The 19,416-nt window shown below is 40.2% G+C and overlaps 2 protein-coding genes and 1 non-coding gene across 3 annotated transcripts; all 3 read right to left on the bottom strand.

The window, feature by feature from the left end:
• Positions 1 to 5,782: 5,782 nt before the first annotated feature.
• dimt1l (DIM1 dimethyladenosine transferase 1-like (S. cerevisiae)) lies at positions 5,783 to 11,164 on the bottom strand. Its single transcript, XM_075468104.1, has 12 exons — positions 10,961 to 11,164; positions 10,403 to 10,476; positions 7,956 to 8,042; positions 7,557 to 7,618; positions 7,355 to 7,448; positions 7,219 to 7,268; positions 7,001 to 7,124; positions 6,818 to 6,910; positions 6,673 to 6,737; positions 6,532 to 6,595; positions 6,307 to 6,413; positions 5,783 to 6,194 (listed from the first exon to the last, which is right to left on the bottom strand). The coding sequence occupies exons 1-12, from the start codon at positions 11,016 to 11,018 to the stop codon at positions 6,152 to 6,154; spliced, it is 921 nt and encodes a 306-aa protein (XP_075324219.1). The 5' UTR covers positions 11,019 to 11,164; the 3' UTR covers positions 5,783 to 6,151.
• Positions 11,165 to 11,228: 64 nt separating this feature from the next.
• Positions 11,229 to 16,927, bottom strand: cenph (centromere protein H). The gene is made up of 10 exons (XM_075468105.1): positions 16,665 to 16,927; positions 13,925 to 14,096; positions 13,771 to 13,826; positions 13,647 to 13,692; positions 13,476 to 13,544; positions 13,344 to 13,400; positions 13,183 to 13,246; positions 11,799 to 11,850; positions 11,499 to 11,659; positions 11,229 to 11,397 (listed from the first exon to the last, which is right to left on the bottom strand). Exons 2-10 carry the CDS (start codon positions 14,044 to 14,046, stop codon positions 11,305 to 11,307), a joined length of 720 nt encoding a protein of 239 aa, XP_075324220.1. The 5' UTR covers positions 14,047 to 14,096; positions 16,665 to 16,927; the 3' UTR covers positions 11,229 to 11,304.
• Positions 16,928 to 17,554: 627 nt separating this feature from the next.
• Positions 17,555 to 17,626, bottom strand: trnaq-uug (transfer RNA glutamine (anticodon UUG)). Its single transcript has one exon. It is a non-coding gene; the product is annotated as a tRNA-Gln (tRNA).
• Positions 17,627 to 19,416: the final 1,790 nt, after the last annotated feature.

Raw genomic sequence — 19,416 nt, 5'->3', positions numbered from 1 at the left:
TTCTTTTCTCCTTGGGGCTGACTTGGAGGCAGAGTTATTTCTTGCTTTTCTCCTATTTCAGTGTTCATTTTTATTTCCTCCTCCGCATACACATCATATTCAGCTTGCATAGCTTCCAGATCCCTTTGGTGTTCCAGCATCTTCAATTTTTCTTGCTGAGCAAATACTTCTTTTCTCTGTGCAGCTATTTCACTTTCTCTGTATATTTCGGCACATTTTGATGCTAAGCGTGCTGCTGTTTCTGCTTTCTTTAATGACACTTGACTTCCTGATACGCTATCTGCGCCAGTTCTTGATACAGTGGACCCACATATTGATTTCGCATCATCTCTCTGAAGTAATTTAAAGAGTGATTCCTTTACTGCGGCAGCATCAAACTCATTGCCTACTTCTGAGCAGCGCATTTTCAACAGAGCAACTACTTCTTTAGTTACTGAGGTGCAGCTATCCATTCGCCGTCTTATGTCTTGGCTTGGTGTGGTCAATGCGCGTAGGCTTTCGTACTCTTGCGTTAAGTGTGACTCATATTCTTCCAAAGTAGTGGTCATACTTTCAAGCTCCTCTTCGTCACATTCTTCTTTGAGTTTGCTCCTAGTTTACTGAACCTCACTTTTGAAGCTTACATAAGTTAGTGTAAAAAAGGAAAGAAAGTTTATGCTCTCTCCTTTTGCATATTCAAGCCACTTTTCAGTTGGTTTTCGCTCTCTTTCTGATCGCCTAGGTTGTTCAGGTTTAAGAAGTTGGTTCCTTGCTCTCTATGCTATGTGCTTGCAGACTGTTGTCAATTTCAGCTATGCGTTCTGTCATTTGGTCTCTTAATGTTGCATCTGTTTCAGTTTCTAACTTGGTTTGTAATTCTATTTTTTCTTCTTCAAGAGCCTGAATTACTCCCAACACTCTCTTTGGTTTGAGCCATTTTCTGGACTATTTTGAAACAACACTATAAACGTAGTAATCAAAATCTTAAACCTTAAGCAAAACTTATGGTACAAGTATGCCTATTAATTTCAAATATCAATCACACACAGGTTAAGCCAAACAAGAAATCCAAAGTAGGAATGTCAAATTACTTATTAACACAGGCCAGAAATATTCACACAAAATATGCACACAATGGCCTTTAACATTTATTTAAATATTTAAGTAAGTAATAAGTTATAATGCTCATTTCTTATCAACTGAAAAAACCTGAAATCCAAGGGCTTGGTGTTACTACTCACCAAGGCCGGATTAACTATATGGGCCTGCGGCACAGTGCCCAGGGGCACCAACCATTCACAGCCAGTGGGGGGGCACCACACATCAAACTTTAAAAATATTTTTTTTCATGAATGTTTGTACACTTAAAATGATTACACTTGACACTTGACATAAATATTCATATAAAATTCATTATTAAAACTAATGTGATAAGAACAGCAACGATATATCATAATTCTGAGCAATAGTGGCCTAATGTGAACATTAACCCCCCTCCCTCAACCTGTCAGTTGAGCCAGTCCACCTATGGTGAAATGCATCATGTTTTTAAAAAAACGCGGTAAAAATAAAAATAAATGGATAGACATCAATTGAGTGGTTGTGCAAAGAGAAAAATAAAAAAAATAAAAAGACTCCAGGCGTTTAGCGCCAATTAAAAATGTTCCAGTGTTAGATCGTTTCTTTATAAAAACATCGACAACTGCTGACAACCAGCTGGCTATTGCTAACGGTCCCACCATCTACCACAACCGGGCGGCTAAATATGCAGCATCAGCACGGCGGTAAGAAAACCAGGTTTCTTACAAATGATCTCTTCCAATGCCAGCTGCCGAACAAACAGTCAGTGTCTAGAGATTGGCTAATATATTCCCCTTCAACCGGCATGGTGTATTGTTTTGCGTGTAAATGCCTGGCCGGGCAGCAAAATGCTTTCACCGAGGGGACAGTGACTGGAAACACCCGGACAGAGTCACAGCCCACGAGAAGAGCGCAAGCCACCGCGAGTGTCTGCTCGCACTTCTCAGGAGGTCACACGGGATGCGTGTACGGTTGATGTTGTTCTCAGACAACAAAAAGAGGATGCGGCGAAGTATTGGAGAGGTGTTGCGACGCATTGTGGCCGTGATTAACAGGGTGCTTGCGCAAGTCTTGAAAGTCTTAATAGGTATGGAATTTTGAAGCACTGTTTTCCAGACCTTGAAAAGTCTTGGATTTTGTGTGAAAGTCTTAATAAAGTATGGAAAATAAATGTATGGTAGAATTTTACAGTATGCTCAAAGGCATTGTGAAATGAGAAATAGGAAGGTAGGATATAAAACTATAATTTTACTAACTGGTCACGTACTGTATTAGCCTAATGGGATGAGATGTGAGTGAAGAGACTGAATTCTACATACATTCATCCATCCGTTTATTTTTTTTTTATAGATAGTTTTTGTTACACTTGTTTGATGTGAAATTCATGTACTTGTGATTTTCATGTTTTGAAACGTTTTCATCAGTAAAAGCATAATTTACTGTGAATTATGCATTTGTTCATTGAATACTAGCCTATAAAAATGAACATTTCTAGTAAACACAGTTGGTACAATCTGAAGTAGGCAGTAGGAACACAAGTTACAAGTACATAAAGTTAAGGTCTTGGGGAAAAAAAGTCTCAGTTTTAAAAAAGTCTGGAATTTTGATTTGGAAAAAGAGCAAGCACCCTGGTTAAGTTTTGAAGTGGTTTGGCATTCCGGGGAGACAACTTATGGTGTTCTGGGACGGCTGTGGCAATGACGTCCCCCTGGATAATAGGAGTGATGTTAGTGCTGCATAGGTGGATGCTCTTTGAATTGATAATATATTTCAATATAGACAAATGCTCTTCGAATTGATACACATTTTGAATCTGTACATTTTAATATATGGATGCTGTTTGGATTGTTAGTGAATTGAATTGATTGGTTTTAAATGGAGATATTTGAATAATCCTACATACTGTATATAGATGGATGCTGCTTTAATTGTTACTGATTTTGAATGAATACGTTTGAAAATGTAGCCTAGGGGCACTTGAGGTTTAGTGCCCAGGGGCACCACATTGACTTAATACGGCCCTGCTACTCACAACCACGGCGCGCTGTTGCTCTCTTGTGGTGACTTGTGGAAACGGCACAGTCTCAATCCTTGTCCTCGTTGCAAGCCGACGCTATGTTTTGCAAGTCACTGCAATCGCAACGGTCCGTTCTTTCTCTCCCCCGTACACCTCGGCGCGGCTGGCGAGAAGTTCACAGCTTGCATTCACAGCGCGTAGTTCCTCAATGTTCTCGGCCTCGGGCTGAGCTTCACACGGTGTACGTGTTCACTATAGCTGCTCCCAAACTTTTCTTCACTGGTTGATGAAAGTGCAACGCTCCGACTGATGGTTCAAACGTTTTATTACATTAATTTTCTGTCAAACGCCCAAGACCACCGTGAACACTGAAATAAAATGCACGGTGGAAAATATACATTAGTGAAACCGTCTATGAATTGTTAAAGGAGAACTGCGGTATTTTCAACATTAAGCCTCTTTTATGAGTCGTCTGCAATGTTTTAGAACCCCCCTCACCGCTTTTTTGATGTTTACTGCTGTCTCCGGTATTTGCCTAATTTTGATTCTTCTCAACCTGCTTCAGAATGGCAAGTCATGCGCATGTCCAAAAAGGTCTGTAAAAGCACCATAAACGTCCGTTTTCAATATAATCAACTCACCGGAGTGGTTACTGGTGTGCACTGGTAATCCATATCAAATTTCGTTCGAAAAGTCCGTCACAAGCCACAATATTGTGTAATACGATTCCCACTGTGATTGAAGTTGAAATAAATATTTTATTTTTAATTTTTTTTATTTTATTTATTTCGGAAAGGTTGAGGGTGTGGCAGGCGGGGCTCTGCCCATCCTGCCCAAATACAGCGGCCGCGGCTGGCGACAGGTGAGGACAAGTTTCATTCTGTTTTACATCAAGTTGGAGACATTTTTGAAGATGGCCAACTGGGGAGACAAGGAGGTCCGCGAGCTCCTCAGCCTCCGAGCAGAGGACGTCATTTACCGCCACATTTCGGGACGGTGAAAGATGGACCTCTGCTGGAAGGGCTGGCGAGAAAGATGGGAGAGCGCGGTTTCCCACGCAGCAAGGCCCAGGTGACCAACAAATTAAAGGCCATGAGGAAAAAGTTCCATGCTGTTAATGACCACAACGGCAGGAGTGGCAGAGGGCGATTGGACTGGCCATATTTTGACATGTGCCACACCATCTGGGGAGGAAGCCACTCTGTATTTAACCCTACCTCCGACGCATGGCTTGTGCCTACGTCATTGTACACGCCCAGCATTTTATGTGTTTCGTGTGACGCTCTGCCACTAGGCAACGCCCCCTCAACTCGGCTTCAGGCGACACGGGTCACCCTGACACGCCAAGCGTTCACATTGCTCGACGCGGGTCGAAGGTGCAATTTGGACCCGCTAAGGTAGCGGGTCGCAGTGTGAAAGGGGCTTCTGTCAGCTGCTCTTTAAGGGTTTTGTTGTGTTCTCACCTGAATGTGTGTGTCATACAAGGGGTCTCCAGATTTGGGTGAGTTGAGCATGAGATCCAGAGTTCCATGTCATTCTCCTTTAAAAAAGGAGAAAAATAAAATAATTCATCTTCAAAGACACATTTTAACTATAAAAACACAGATTGAGATCATATAGAAGTTAAATAAAGATGAAAAAGTGATGAATTACGAAGAATTAAGATCCTCATTTCTTTTGATGTCATTCTCCTGTGAATAAGATGAGACACTGATTAAAACAAAGTAATGGATTCTGGATACTGGATTCTTCCTGTGCCAAAGATGCAAAATGAACAATAACGACATGATACTGAAACGCAAGTCACAGTTTAAGTGAGAAAATGCTATTTTTTTAATGTTATTCTCCTATAAAAAAGGAGAAAAATAGAATAATTTATCTTCAAAGACGCATTTTAACGATAAAAACACAAATTGGGATCATATAGAAGAAACATAAAGATACTAGCAATATCATTTCTGAACATTTTCTTACCCCCTTCTGCGTCCTGTGAGCCGAGTTCTGGCCTCGTTTTGGTGTTGACGAAGGTAGTCCGGCTGGTTGGCTGGGGCCACAAAAGTAAAGCGTTTTGCTTCTCAAAACAATATGCGTTCAAAAGAGTAATACATTTGCATCACAAAATCGTTCTCCAAGAAAAAGTCAGACCTCACACTCGCTTGGCGCTATTGTCTCTCCCTTCGTACCACTGCGTGCTGCGCCTGTTTCATCCAACGCAGTAGGGGGTAAGTCACAATTCCTTCATCCAGCACTTCAGCAGCTGGTTTTTTTTCTACTAAAATTGAACTTTTTCCTGCTTTTCTAGCATGGTCAGCTATCCCCATTCAGCTCATCAGCATCCTCACTGCTGTTTGTGAGAATGCTATCTTTAGCACAGGAAGAATCCAGTTTATTTTGTTTTAATCAGTGTCACATCTTCTTAACAGGAGAATGACATCAAAACAGATGAGGATCTTGCTTTTATTCATCTCTTTTTCATCTTTATTTTACCTCTCTCAGATCTCAATCTGTGTTTTTTTTAATAAAATGTCTTCTTTCATGTAAACTATTCTCTTTTATCCTTCACAGGAGAACATAAAACGGATGAGCAAAACCTGACAGCCATGTTTTGACAAAAAGGTTCAGGTTATCCATAAGTGCAAGGATGTGGGTATAGTTTGACCTCTTTACCTTTTCAAGTGCATTGAAGAAAACATCTTTTACAGAGAGAAAGCTTGTGAGATTTATTTCAAGAGACTACATACTCAACATACACGTTCGAGTTTCAGTAGATTACAATGATCAGCCGGAACACAGCTTCAAATCTGTGACAACTTCTCTTACACATGCAGTTAGTCTCAAAAGAGACACAGTTTGTAAGTGTCCATCTGGCAAAAGCTTATAATGCATGCTTCTTTACAAGTTTATGAAAAGCACTCAATATGAGCAGTTTATATGCTTCCACAATTCATTCAAAACATTTCACTAATCGAAACGCCTCTCCTCCGAGCTGAACTCCAGAAGAGGAGGGATCAGTCGACTGATCTCAACATAAAAGCTGGAGTCATCCAGCTGGGTCTTGTCGGCCTCTCCTGCCACTCATGAAAAGTGGATTCCTGCAGAGTTGAATGCATGTAGCAGTCTGAGAATAAAGAAAATATCCACAATCAAACATGTACACTTAGTAGTATTGCACAGTAACTTGTGTCAAAATGAAGGATCAAAGAGAGTCCAATTATAGATGTGCAACTTACACCATGAAGTCATCAATGTCCATGGACCTGGCCCGCTTCTCACTAAAATCCACCTCTAGTAAAACGCTCTCAATTTTCTTGCTGATGCTGAAGTCAGACGGGACATCCTGTCAAGATGGAGCATAAAAGTTTGGGAAACGGGTATCAGCAATTCATAGGAGATTTTCCCCATTCCGACTCAACGGGAAAGGATTAACAACGTTGTTTAGAGGGATATTCACTCACCACATTGTGAACAGAACAGTGAATTCTGTAGTTCTTTTCCAGGAGCTGCTCCACTGCAGTGGACCTGGGGAGAGAAAGTGAAAGTTACATCTTCTGCTTTGGCAGAGCAGTACGAGGCTCGCGTTTGCAGCAGTTACTCACTTGAAAGCCGCACTGAGGGTTTTGTTCTTCCGTACAAAGGCTATTCTGACCAGACCATCCCACTCCTATTGAAGGAAGAAGAAAATTGTCAAGTTTCTGACCGACTATTTCTTCAAAGCATTAGCCACTAACGATCAAACCTCACCTGGAAATTAACCGGAGGAGGAGGATTCTTTGGTTCTATCCTGACAACACTTGACTCCACTTTAGGAGGAGGCCTGAAATTATTTTTCCCGACCTGTTAAAAAAAAAAAAAAAAAAAAAAAGGTCAATAAGGAACACAGTTTTAGCTGCGTCTGGGACGATCACTGTTGGCGTGAAGGCTGGCCTTCATGAGATGGTCAACGCGAGCCAGGAGCTGAGTGTTGATGGACAGTCTGCAGTACAGCTTGTCTCCAGGTTTGGCAACCAGTCGCATAGCAAATTCTCTCTGGAACATCAGCACAGCACATCTGAACCAAAGTGAAACACAAAGAGGCCCTTAGCACGAAATCTCTTTCAGAAGAACATCTATTTATCTTCAGTGAACCTCCATCCATTTCTAACCTGAAGAAAGGTCGGTGCAGCAGGAGCTTGAAGACAAATGGAGATGAAATCTGTGCAAGTAAGAAAAAAAAATCTGGTTTTAGATAAAAGTAAGAAATGAGTTTAAATCAATTCTTTACAGGTAACATGTATTTACCTGGTAAGGTAAGTTAGCCACACAAACATCGAAGAAAGGCAGGTCGGTTTTTAGCACATCACCTACTAATATCTGAAGTTTCGTCTGTAAGGGTCTGTTGGTGGAACAAGGTTTACATTAGACCAAATGTTTACTTTTCATTGATTTACCACTGTTGTTCACAAGGAGGATATAACAACATGGTGCTGCTGTCGTCACTCACGTGCACTGTACTCTTTTCTGAAGTTCAGCCACCAATCTGCAGTCCAACTCACAGGCCACCACCTGCAAAAATAGAACTTAAGTTTTTTTTTCTTTTTTTGGATTTAACTGCTAAAATTTGTTTTCACGCTCTTCACAAAATAAATTCCCCAATAAAAGCTAAACTAACAAGTGGAACACAGACACATTTCTGACCTGGCTTCTTTTAAATGACCACTGGCGAGAAGCAGCTGAGTGGAAAGTTACTGAAAACGCAGCCAGATTTCTGCCCATGACCATAAATGTTTAAAAACCACACAGTCAGCCTCCAAAACAATGTATGGTCTGATAACTGAATCTGTGTAAGTGCCCTTATCTGGATCAGAGTAAAAAAAAAAAACAACCCTTTCTGAAAGCTTACCTTCTTAACTTTTTCCAGCAGTTTCACCGTCATGTTACCGGTACCAGGTCCAACCTCCAGAACCACATCTGTCGGCCTCAGAGCAGCCTGACAAAGCAACAACATATTAAAGAACAGGTGCAAACGCAACCGGGGAGCCTGTGTAAGACTGCACGGTTCTCTTTACGATGCACTTGTGTGGTTTGACCAAGGTGAGGTCTGTTACCATTATTATTTGATCAGTGACACAATGCTGGTTATTCTAAACATTTATCCAAATATAGTCAAGTTACAGTTAATAATGAATATGGGCATGAAGTGTGGGCCGTCAGTTTTAATTTTAGGGCTTTCCCATTAAATTTGTGTAAAACGCCCTTTTTCAGGGGCTTCATGGAAAGTAGAATAGTTCACATAACCATAAATAAAATATTCCAATTTCAATTGTTAAAAATCCTGCTGAAGTCTGTAACTCGGGGAAATCACCACCTGACGGCTTTCCTTGTACATTTCTGCAGCTGTCGTCAGCTGTTTGTGGGTTTTTCGGCCTTAACCTTTGTTTTCATTGAGTGAAGTACAGCTCAAAACACTTCTGACAACTGTCTTATCATTAATATACACAAAAAAAACCCTCACTGGAAGCCATGTAGCCCCATGCCCTGACACTACCTCCATATGTATTACAGGTGTAGGTGTATGTGCTTCAGATCCACTTGGTTGGATACCGTGACGATTTTCTTCTTTAGCATATAAAGGACGTTGTGATTATCCGTTACTGTAATCTTGGGTGGATGTCCAGGCTTTATTGCCTTGCATACACTCAGCACTGTCTTGTGTTTTTCTCTCAGGCCGTTTTCATACGTTAACCATGGAGATGTGCAGACTATTTCTACTGCTGCTTTGTACCTAACAGCGAGAGAGTCACTGCAGGAGATGTGAGAGAGGGAGGGAGGGAGGAAGACATAATTCAAGAAATTATATTAGTTAAAACTGGTGTTAAAGCTTGTTGAGAGTTGGAGATGAAGTTCCTTGATGACTGCTTTTGTGTGGGAAATGAACACACAGGTCAGTCGAAAACAAAATGAAGCAGAAGCAGCAACTCTTACCTGCGCACACACAAATTTACAGTAAATGCTTCAGAAGATTAGCTGCTACATTCACACATTATCTCATCTGCTGATCTTCTGGACATTTTACAAGGAGTTCTGGGCCTACGCTGTGGACTTCTGTGGTCTCACGTCACCCATACAGAAAACTGCAGGGCTGCAGTGCGAATGTGTGAAAATGATGACAGTGTATAACTTTGTTGTTTTGGCCTCTACTAACGTACCCGTTATGGTTTGGCTATTATGGTGTTCCACAGGGCTATGGACTGGGACCAATTCTGCTCTCTCTATACAGGATTCTTTGAGAAATACCTTCAGGAAGCATGACATACATTTCAATTACTATTCTTATGACACCCAGTTGTATTTATCCACAAAGCCTAAGGAAACCTATTAGACTTCTCACAGAATAATTAAGGCTCAGATGACTTGTAATTTTCTACTTTTAAATTCAGACAAAACTGAGGTAATTGTTTTTGGACCAAAAAAAACCTCAGAAATCCACAATCAAAACATTTGTTTACTCTTACTTTGGCTTCCGGTACTATTGGAGAACCTTGGAGTCCCTTTTGACCAGGATTTGTCTTTAAATTCACATGTTAACCCCATCTCAAGAGCAGACTTCACATTCAAAGCCCTTAATGCCCAGGCTCCATACTACCTTAAAGATCTCACTGTTTCACATCAACGCACATGTCGCTCAGAATGCTGGTCTGCTTGTTATTCGCATTATTTTAAAGTAAAGAATGGGACGCAGAGCCTTTGGTTTTTTCTTAGGCTCCTCTGGAGTGGAACCAGCTCCCAGTTTGGGTTCAGGACTTTCTTTCTGCTTTTAAGGCTCAACTAAAAACTTACCTCTTTCACATTGTGTTTAATTCATTTGTGGGTTTTCTTTCATCCATATGCCTGTACTTTGGCTTTTGCACTCATTACTGTTTATATCTCAATGCGCTCCATTTTATTTTATTTCTTCATGTTTTAGCGTCATTGTTCTGTAAAGCCCTTTGGGCCGCTCAAAGGCTTGAAATGTGCTGAATAAACACGGCTGAATTTAGCTGGTCCAATTTATTTATAGCTGCGAGATCCTTTTATCTCATGTGGGCTCAAATCAAAAACTGGATTGGACCCTATTTGTCAGGTGTCTAGTTGGTTTTGGTTCCAAGATGTTTTGCATATAGGAGAGGTTTAAGTCCTCCACACCGGATTTAAATAGTTCCAAATTAAAGCTAAGGCTCTGCACTTTAAGCTCACATTCTTTGCATAACTGTAGTTTGATATGTTGACAGCCAAGATGACAAACTGTGTCAGTGTACAAACATTTCCAGACCCCAATAAAGCCATGTTCTTAGTGCCAGAGAGCCTCACCTTTTCGATTACACCATTGACAATTAAAGGATTCTTCAGGATGTGCTGACCAATGCCAGTGTTGAACATGATACCTGCAACAGAGAGTAAAAACACAACACAACACTGAGCTTGTTTTTAAATCAGCAGCCATGATATATTCAGTTACTTACTGAGATATTGGTCACATCATTTCAGACATCACCCCCCCAACTCAAGACACTGTCTAATCTGTAGCCTTCAGTCTTAGTTTTGAGGGAAACTGGGCTAAAACTCGTCAATGTGAGATAATGGCTGTGTACACCAGTGTAACAATAAATCCGGATTATGTAATTTTTCGTGAAATGCAGTCGTACAAACAACACCATGACATAGTACATAAACAATACTATTATGAATACCATTTGAACATTTAAGACATCCAAAAAGCTCTTTCTAGAAGGAGCTGTCTGGGACTCTTGAGACCAGGTTACAGGCTCTCGGTGTGCCAGACCTTACTTAAAACACCCCTCTTGCCCAGAAGCTGACAACGATGTTTGCTAACATGCTAAAGCTAAGCCACTCCTGTGAGGAACAAACCTTGGTTTTTAACCTCTTGGTGCTGTCTGCTTTTCTTCTCAGCCCTCACTTTCGGCATTTTTGCGTGTTTTCAATCAAGTTCAAGAGCTAGAAGTCCAAATCTGGGGCAAGTATCCAAAGCGTATCTGACTGTATACACGTGTGTGTCCTGTTTTCTTTTTCACCGACAGCATTAAGAGAATTAAAATCTTTCCTCCTTTGCCGTGTCGCCCTCTGGTGGTAGCTGGAGTTTTCTTCTTCTTCTTCTTTTTTTTCACCAAATAAAACAAACAGTTTTTTTTAAGTTAGGTTTATTAGACAATATTGGACAGAAACACGCAAATGGAGATAAATCAATGAACTCTCTAGTCAGAGATAGGAAACTCCTCAAGTGTCATGGCAATGTCTCGAAGCTTGGGATCATCCAGCCAGTTGACTTTACAGGCCAAGAAGACACCCTAAGGAGTAAAACACACATGAATTAAAATGGTTTCTTTTCTCACCCCCATAAATCATCATCATTTTATCTATTTTCTTGCATAATCCCTGCATGATTTACCCTAAGGACATTCTGTGTCACGACGGCCATCTTTTTATACTTCTCCAAGTTCGCTTGTCCTTTCTCCAGAGCCGCTTTGTACTTTTCTGTATCTGGGTGCTCCTGCTTGGACGTCAAGTCCTCCATTTCTTTCATTTTCTCATGCGTGAGACGTTTCATCTCTACAGCAAAAAAAACAACAACAAATAAAATATTGAAGGCTGATTAAACCTGGTGCAGAACAATTAGTGGACATAAATGCAAAAACGACCAGGTTGAGAACTCAAGCAAGTCTAAAGCAGCAAAAACTATACAACATACCGAGTCTCTGCTTCTGTATTTCTGTTATTTCATCTTGAAGAGTCCTCGTATCCTGTTAAACAAGAAGAACTTGGGTATGAAATGGTTTGAATTCAGCATTTGTGCATCAGTTTGAGAGAGTCAGGGATAAGTTTCTTGTTTCAATTGCAATCAGTAATTTGAAGGAATCTGCATTAACCAACCTGTAATGAATAATAAGATGTAATTACACCTTCTGCGTTTTAAAGTAAAAACAAAATCAAACTTTAAGGAAATATTATTTCAACCTGGGCCTCCATCTTTCCCTGTATGTGGTTGTATCTTTGGAGTTAATGAGAAAGGTTTCTCTTCTTCTTGTCTCAGCTGTGTCAGTGCCTGTGTTATTTGCACAGTGTAACATGTCGTTCCTCCACGAAAAAAATCTCATCTAATCTATTCAGACCTTTTTTGTTTTAAACAGCATGAGCTTTAGTAAAATTAGCTCCATGCTCTCCCCCCGCAGGATCTCCTCTCTGGATTTGTGTGGTGTTTTTTCGGTGTATTATTTCTTCTCCTATTTGTCTGGCAGTCACCCTACAAATTAAAATGATTACTGCAAACACGATCACCCACATAGCGCCGTATACAGACGGCGGCATTTCCGTCTTTTTATAACACAAAGTTCGCACGGCCTCAGCATTTCCTTGTCCCCAAAGCATCAACAAGTGTGGCTCAACCTTTTGTTACCACGGATTAGAAATGCATATGATATTAGAAGGTTACTCTTTGTGCACTCGGTAACATACTTCCCAAGGCAACCGTTTCTACTCTGGCTCCCGTGCCTTCCTGCGACAACTCACCTCTCTGGAGATTTCAAAGCAAGACTTTTCCTTCACGGAGACTTCAGTACTGATTCTTTCTATGAAGCCGATAGCCGTCTGATCCTGTCAGTTTAAAATGCAAACGCTTTCACTCTGGAAAGTAGGACTGTCCTGATTTATCACAGAGCAGCTGTTTAGCATTAGCTGGTCATAGCGGACTTGCTCCGAATGTGTTTGACTGCAAAGATAATTTTGCCAATGAACTTTGTATACCCATTTATAAGAAAAAAATAGAAAAAAAAAAATAGGGCCCAGGTTGGAAAATGGCAGAATTTTTTTTTTCTTCAAATCAGTTCGTGGCGAGTTCGTTATGAATTACACTTTTTTGTTAAACTGTATTATATGTCAACTGTGTCGTTACACATGTCAGACTGCACATAATTCAGTGGCCTTTCAAGACATTTAAAACTCTCCTAAGAAGAAAAGCAGCAGCAACACAACGTCAACAGAAACATCCAAAGCACACATGCCAAAACAATATTTCTAAACACAAAAAACACTGCACTAAAAACTTCAGATATACATCAGAGGATGAGAGCACTTACTAACTGAAGTTGTTTTATACGTGAACACAGAGCCATGCAGCGATCACTCACAGCTTTCAGAGCACTGAAAAGAAGAGGATCAAAACAAGCAGTTGTTTGACACAATGATCATCAAAAATGAAGGAACAGCAGTTATTTCAGTGTTTTGTGAACAGACTTACACCGCCTCTGGATCGCTGCTTTTCATCTTGTCCCCCATAGCGTGCCACATCTGCATTCTGAAAGACACCAGTTCAATCAACGATCTCCCCGAGTAATTCGACCTTAAACTTCACAGCTTTCAGATCATTTACCTGTGCAGTGCCAACGTGCTGTTAAAATGGACTGTCTTGACCCTTTCAAGCTCACTGATGTACTCTGGCCTGCAACGTTTAGGGTTAAATAAAGTATAAGTCAACAGGGTGAATTTTGAAATTGCTTCCACTAAATTTAAGTTTTAGATCCAGAGAATATCAGGTACTCACAAGCCTCTCTCTGCTTCAGATGTGCTGCAAGATCTCTTATTTTTCCCTGTAATGCAATGTTAAATTAAATCCTTGTGTACTTAAAAGCACAATTTAATGGCAGAAAAAAGGCCTTGTTGTGTACCTGCATTGAGCTGAGCTGCCATCTCAAAGCACTGGTTGGACATCTGCTGTTGTATTCTGAAAGTAGAAATCGGTACATTTAATCATATGCACGACGGAGCTTAAATGAATCCTCGACAATTGTTCTGAGTTGAGATTCGTCATAAAGGAGGAACCTCAGCATGTCTGGGGGCGAGGCATGCTTCTGTCCGGAGGAGCTCTCAGGAGCAGGATCCTCATTCAGTGCCACAGTTTCCACCATGTGATTTAGGCTCCCCATGTTATCGGAGGCGTCCATGCGTGGAGGGAAACTCCAACACCAACTCGAGACAGTTTATGCAAGGTCACCTGCGTTCAACCCAAAGTGCGGAATTACTACCGGCATGCGATGTCCAAGCAAACACTTGCAGGAGAAAAAGCCTGATCAATGAAATTAAAGCAGAGGGAAATCATAGCGGCCAGAAACTTATGAACAAGTTGACATGACAGAATGAAACATGACACAAAGTATGTGGTGCAATTTAAAACAGCATTACAAATCTCAAGTGCCAATTTTACATTAATATTGCACTATTACCATCAAAAAGCACTTGAAATATCAAAAAGTAAAAGTGCTGTTAGAGCAGAATAATGGTCTGTGTGTCCTGGGTTGAAACCCAACAAAAAAATTTATATTTTTTTACTCTGTGTCGCTGTGGTGCTTTCTGAAAAGTAGTTTGAGCCTTGAGGCTTTTGCTGAAGTGAATCTTGTTTCAACAGTTTAACAGACGTCTGGATCATGTCAATGTGAAACACTGAAGATTATCAAACAGAAAAATACATGCAAGTCCAACAGGAAGTGTTTGAATGTAACGACCCTCGTGAACGCCTGTTAAACATGTGAGAATCAAGTAAAAAAAAAAACAACAAACAAAAAAAACATATTTGCTTCAGGAAAAAGGAAACATCAGTGTTCCTAATTTACGTGCAACGGCCAGTTTGCTGGACAATCCTCCCTCTTCCTCTGCGACGCTGCAAATATGATCATATATGGCGCTAAATTAACCTCCCTTCTTCACTACTGCGGTCGAGTAAGCAGACGTTTGCTTTTCGTGGTCAAGTGAGCAGACGTTCGTCTTTTCCTGACTTAAAGTGCGCCCGTATTACAGAATTTATGGCAAATGCAGGATGTCCATGATACGGAGCGTGCAAATATTTTACTCAACTGTAAAACCCTTTTGATCCATAAGTTCTGACAAAGGGGTGTACACTTGAACTCAGGAGCATCCTTACTGTTCATTCATTCAGTATCAAGCTCATTCACTGTATCATTTTGGAGAAATTCAGCCTGAAATTTCATTATTTTGAAGTGAAAAAGGCATGCACATTACATCAGCCAGGTTTGCAAGAACTGATTCCATATCAAACACTGTCACTGCAGTTTAATTATTTTGATACTTCTAAAATAATTTTGTTCTATTTCTGAAGAATGCAAAATTCAAAGTCATGACAGAAACATTTTTCTAAAAACCCCTTTGTAAACCTATTCTCTATATACGCTAAAACAAGTAAATCATTATTTTATTTATTATAAGAACAATTGTTAGTGGGGGCAGTAGTGGTAAATCTAATATTTTCAACTTTCTGTTAGTGACTAACACAGAGACCAGGTGTGCTCAGCAGTCAAACCACCACTTAAAAGGCCTGACTTAACAAACTGGGTAAGTTGTTGTTTAAAAGGTTTTCTCCACACATTTTGCATGCCTTGTTTTAAAGTGGATCTAAAAGGATGAGAAATGACAGACAACCATCTGTGCTAGGACAATCTGAGGTTCACTCCTCAGCCATAGGGATATGCATGTTTTCCTATCAAGAATTACAAAAAGAAAATGTGCATTAGATTGAGATTTCAACAATGACAACATTTTGATCTGGAGAATAATCAAATGAAGATAGTCATCAAAAGGTTGCAGAACAGTACATAATTACTTAGCGATTTCCATGAAGAAAGCAAAAACATTTCTCGCCTTTGCCCTTTTACAGATTCAGTGTGACACAGTGTGTTGCAGGTTCCATGTTGAGTGCATCGACATGGATTCGGAAACATTTCAGCAGGCAGAGAGTAGTGAATGGAATTGTGTGATTTGTGAACATTGAATAAACAACTTCAACAATGAATTCAGACTATATCTACAGTTTATAGTCACTTCCTGCTCACACATCCACATTTTACTAGTGAATGATGTTATTTGTTTCCCAAATGTGGAGCTGAGACATGGAGGGTTTGTAATGATGTTTTCAGTTTTCAGCTGAGTTGTTTAGTTTTCCCGCTGTTTGGAGTGTAATCCTCTTGATTTTTTCAGCTTCATTCTTATTTTGAACAAAACCGATTAAAAAAATAATAATAATAAAAAAATAAATCTCCCTTTACAAACTAAAAATGTGAACTTTGAGGCTGAATTACTAAACAGTCAGGATGGTCCTGAGTTCAAGTGTATACGCCTTTGTCAGAAATTATGGATGAAAGGGATTTTACATTAGCGTAAATATCGTGCATAATGCCCTTTTCACTTCAAAATAATGAACTTTGAGGCTGAATTTCTCCAAAATGATACAGTGAATATGTTTGATACTGAGTGAGTGAGCAGTCAGGGTGGTCCTGAGTTCAAGTGTACGAACCTTTGTCAGAAATTATGGATCAAAGGGGTTTTACAGTTGAGTAAAATATTTGCACGCTCCGTACAATGGACTTCCTGCGTTTGCCATAAATTCTGTAATACGGGCGCACTTTAAATCAGGAAAAGACGAACGTCTGCTCACTTGACCACGAAAAGACAAACGTCTGCTCACCGCAGTTCTTCACTAGGGCATCATGTACCACCTTTACTTGGTTTGGCAACACGTAAACTCCTGTAGATTAGTTAAAATATGTCTCACCTTGTTTTTATGGTGGCCTTCGTCTGCGGAGCCACTGCCCCAATGTTTTGTGGGTAAAAACAATATTCTGTCAAGCTACTGTTAAACTTGCTAGTTACCGTTGATTTTACGTTATTCACCAGCTACGAGTATTCCTAAAAACCTCCAAAAAATCCTAACTCGAATTTCCATTGGCTGCAAGATATTCGTAACCATATCTATGTTCGTAACTATTAACTAGTAGCTAGTTCATAGTGATACGCCTGTCAATCGTATCGCAGTCGTAATGTGCATTTTAGTGCCTGGGACATAAGGGTGACGAACCCCGGAAATATTTCATCCCCTCCTCGTGAACCATGGCTGCTTCTAGTTTTGCTTTGCTGCTGTTCAACGAACAATAAAAACTCATCATCATACATATAGCCCATAGCTAGAACTTCTTTTTATATTTTAGTAGTCTTCCACTTATTTTTAGTGACAGGAAGTACAGCTTTCCCAGTCTCATTGAATGTAGCAAAAGGTTTTCAGATTCCCGCCAGGATGTGACGTAATTTTTGTTTGTTCTCTGGATTGTCCACCAATTCTATAAAGCGCCTCCTACTGGCCAACAAGAAGAAGTACAGGTATTTTGTCAAGAAATATCGAATGGGACAAGCTCCAAAATGTAGAGTTAACATAGAAGAAATCTCCCGATTTTAATTGCTGGAAACAGACTCAAAAAACGACTAAATTGGTAAATGGATGAATAAATAATTAAAATAAATATAATCCTTTTTAATTCAGTGCTGAAATATCTAGGATGTGTAACTGACTGAGCTTTGCTTTCGGTCAACAGTTAAGAAAGCTTTTAACTAATCACAAGCCCTATTTAGATATGACAGACATGATGGCATATTAACGGAAAAACCACGAGGTTCCACCGAGATTTGAACTCGGATTGCTGGATTCAAAGTCCAGAGTGCTAGCCATTACACCATGGAACCTATGTATGTAATGCAGTGACGCAAATCGTCAATATCTGACACGGGTTGTGCAATTTTTGATCATTAATAATGTATAATGCTGTAAAAGATTAAATACATGTGTTTTCAACCAATCTTAAGTTTAGATCTAAAGATTGTTGGGTGTATTTCTTCTTATTATTAGGACTCAAAATCTATCTATACAAACTGCACTTCAGTGTGCTAATTTTGAGTTGAGCCTGGTCATCAGAAAATCTTTTTTTCACTGGTTGAAAGAAAGAATACAAAGTTGACCTCTAAGTTTCTTTCTCATCTCCATCCCTTTACCTCTCCATCTGATTTGAACATTTAGTCAAAAAGAAAGAAGAAGATAAACGAGAAACAAAAACAAACAAAAAAGCATAACAGGGTATCAATTGAGGGGCAGGCACAGGTTACTGAAAGCAACATTTTATGATGTACCTTTATGTACTTTACATCTTAAGACTTTTTTTTAAGCAAAGAAAAAACCTCGACACATAATCAAAACGCAGTTTTACTTCACACAGGGTCCCCAAGTGGTCAATTGCTACAAAGTGCTTTGTTCCTTTTGAAAGGTTGTCCATATCTCAAGTTGGGTTTTTAACATCAAAGTCTTGTTGAGAATTTATTTACATCGCTCTAAATTCTGCTGTTTGTATTGGTTGAGGTGACACTTTATAGTAAAAGTATAACATTTTGAAAAAGCAATAACACAGAGATGGTTTAAAGGCACAATGTGCGATTTTTATGTCATGAGGTGGCAATATAGAGTAAAATCAACCTCCGTTCAACCCCAGGCAGTAGAAGAAATCGCTGGTCTGGCGCTGGCCCCGCCCCCGCCCACTCACTCCTCCTCAGAGCAGGTGCTAGTGGCTTCAGAGAGGCTAACGAGATGGCAGATGCTAGCGGAAAATCCGAAAGAAGTTTGTCTAAAAGAATATCAGACAAAAAAAGGGGGCAAGCCCGCGTTAATATAGGTGTAGCGTGTGGGACTGAGGGCGGAGTGGTTCGATCATTTGTTTTCCCTTTTTATTATTTTTTTTGTTGGTTGTCTTCCAACCGCTTCCGGGGTATGCATTGTCAGAACACAAACACGAACGTGAGTGGTCCGCAATTAAGGGCTGGCATCTAGATAGGGCACCTGGGGTCCTTGGGCAGGTAACATCCTCCTGTGTTAGCTGGGTGGCTGGCGGCGTTGGCGTGGCGTGTTTCACAATAAGGTATGCTGCAGTTTATCTTCCTTTTTTTTTTTTTACCGGGGACAGCCTTTGATGGGTACATTGCTGAGCATTAAATGGTACTGTTTGGTTGGTCTAGGGAGAAGTAGCGGGAGCCTCTTTCCCTACGCTTGCGGCATTATTCATTATAAAATTGCTTGCGTTTGGCACGTCTGCTTGGGCATCTGTATGGGGTGCGTTTAGGTATGCTGCCGTTTTGGTTGCTGCCATGCTTTCTCGTTTGTAGGCTTGAACGTTCAGCAGTATAATGCTTTCTTGCTCTCTTGCTCTCTCTTTCTCTCTTTCTTTCTCTCTCGTTCTGCACTGCGGTCACGCCATCTGCGCTTCAGAGAGGCACGGTCGCGCGATCTACACTTGAAAATCGAGTGCGCGTCTACATTGCGTCTTACGGTAAAGAAGTTTGAGCCCAATGCATGATGTATATGGCCAGATTAAAATATTAATAAAAAATTAAAAAATAACAATTGTTTTCTGAAAACTCCACCAGATTCTTGTTCTATATGTCCACAGCTACCTCTGTGGTGATTTTCAAGTCATTTCACTGCATCATTG

This window comes from Odontesthes bonariensis, chromosome 6 (assembly GCF_027942865.1).
Source record: "Odontesthes bonariensis isolate fOdoBon6 chromosome 6, fOdoBon6.hap1, whole genome shotgun sequence".
NCBI classification, from domain to species: Eukaryota; Metazoa; Chordata; class Actinopteri; order Atheriniformes; family Atherinopsidae; genus Odontesthes; species Odontesthes bonariensis.
The sequence above is the reverse complement of the archived record's forward strand: the minus strand, read 5'-3'. Positions and strand labels throughout refer to the sequence as shown.

Bases quoted from the DNA above. Each gene is read 5' to 3' on its own strand.
- dimt1l (XM_075468104.1), bottom strand. From the start codon at position 11,018: ATGCCGAAAGTGAGGGCTGAGAAGAAAAGCAGACAGCACCAAGAGGTT. The intron at 6,911-7,000 runs GCCAGCCTTCAC...TTTTTTTAACAG, and splicing joins GCGTTGACCATCTCATGAAG to GTCGGGAAAAATAATTTCAG. The intron at 6,738-6,817 runs GTGAGGTTTGAT...TTCCTTCAATAG, and splicing joins CTCCTCCGGTTAATTTCCAG to GAGTGGGATGGTCTGGTCAG.
- cenph (XM_075468105.1), bottom strand. From the start codon at position 14,046: ATGGACGCCTCCGATAACATGGGGAGCCTAAATCACATGGTGGAAACT. The intron at 13,693-13,770 runs GTACACAACAAG...ATTGCATTACAG, and splicing joins GGCAGCTCAGCTCAATGCAG to GGAAAAATAAGAGATCTTGC. The intron at 13,545-13,646 runs GTGAGTACCTGA...TAAACGTTGCAG, and splicing joins TCTGAAGCAGAGAGAGGCTT to GCCAGAGTACATCAGTGAGC.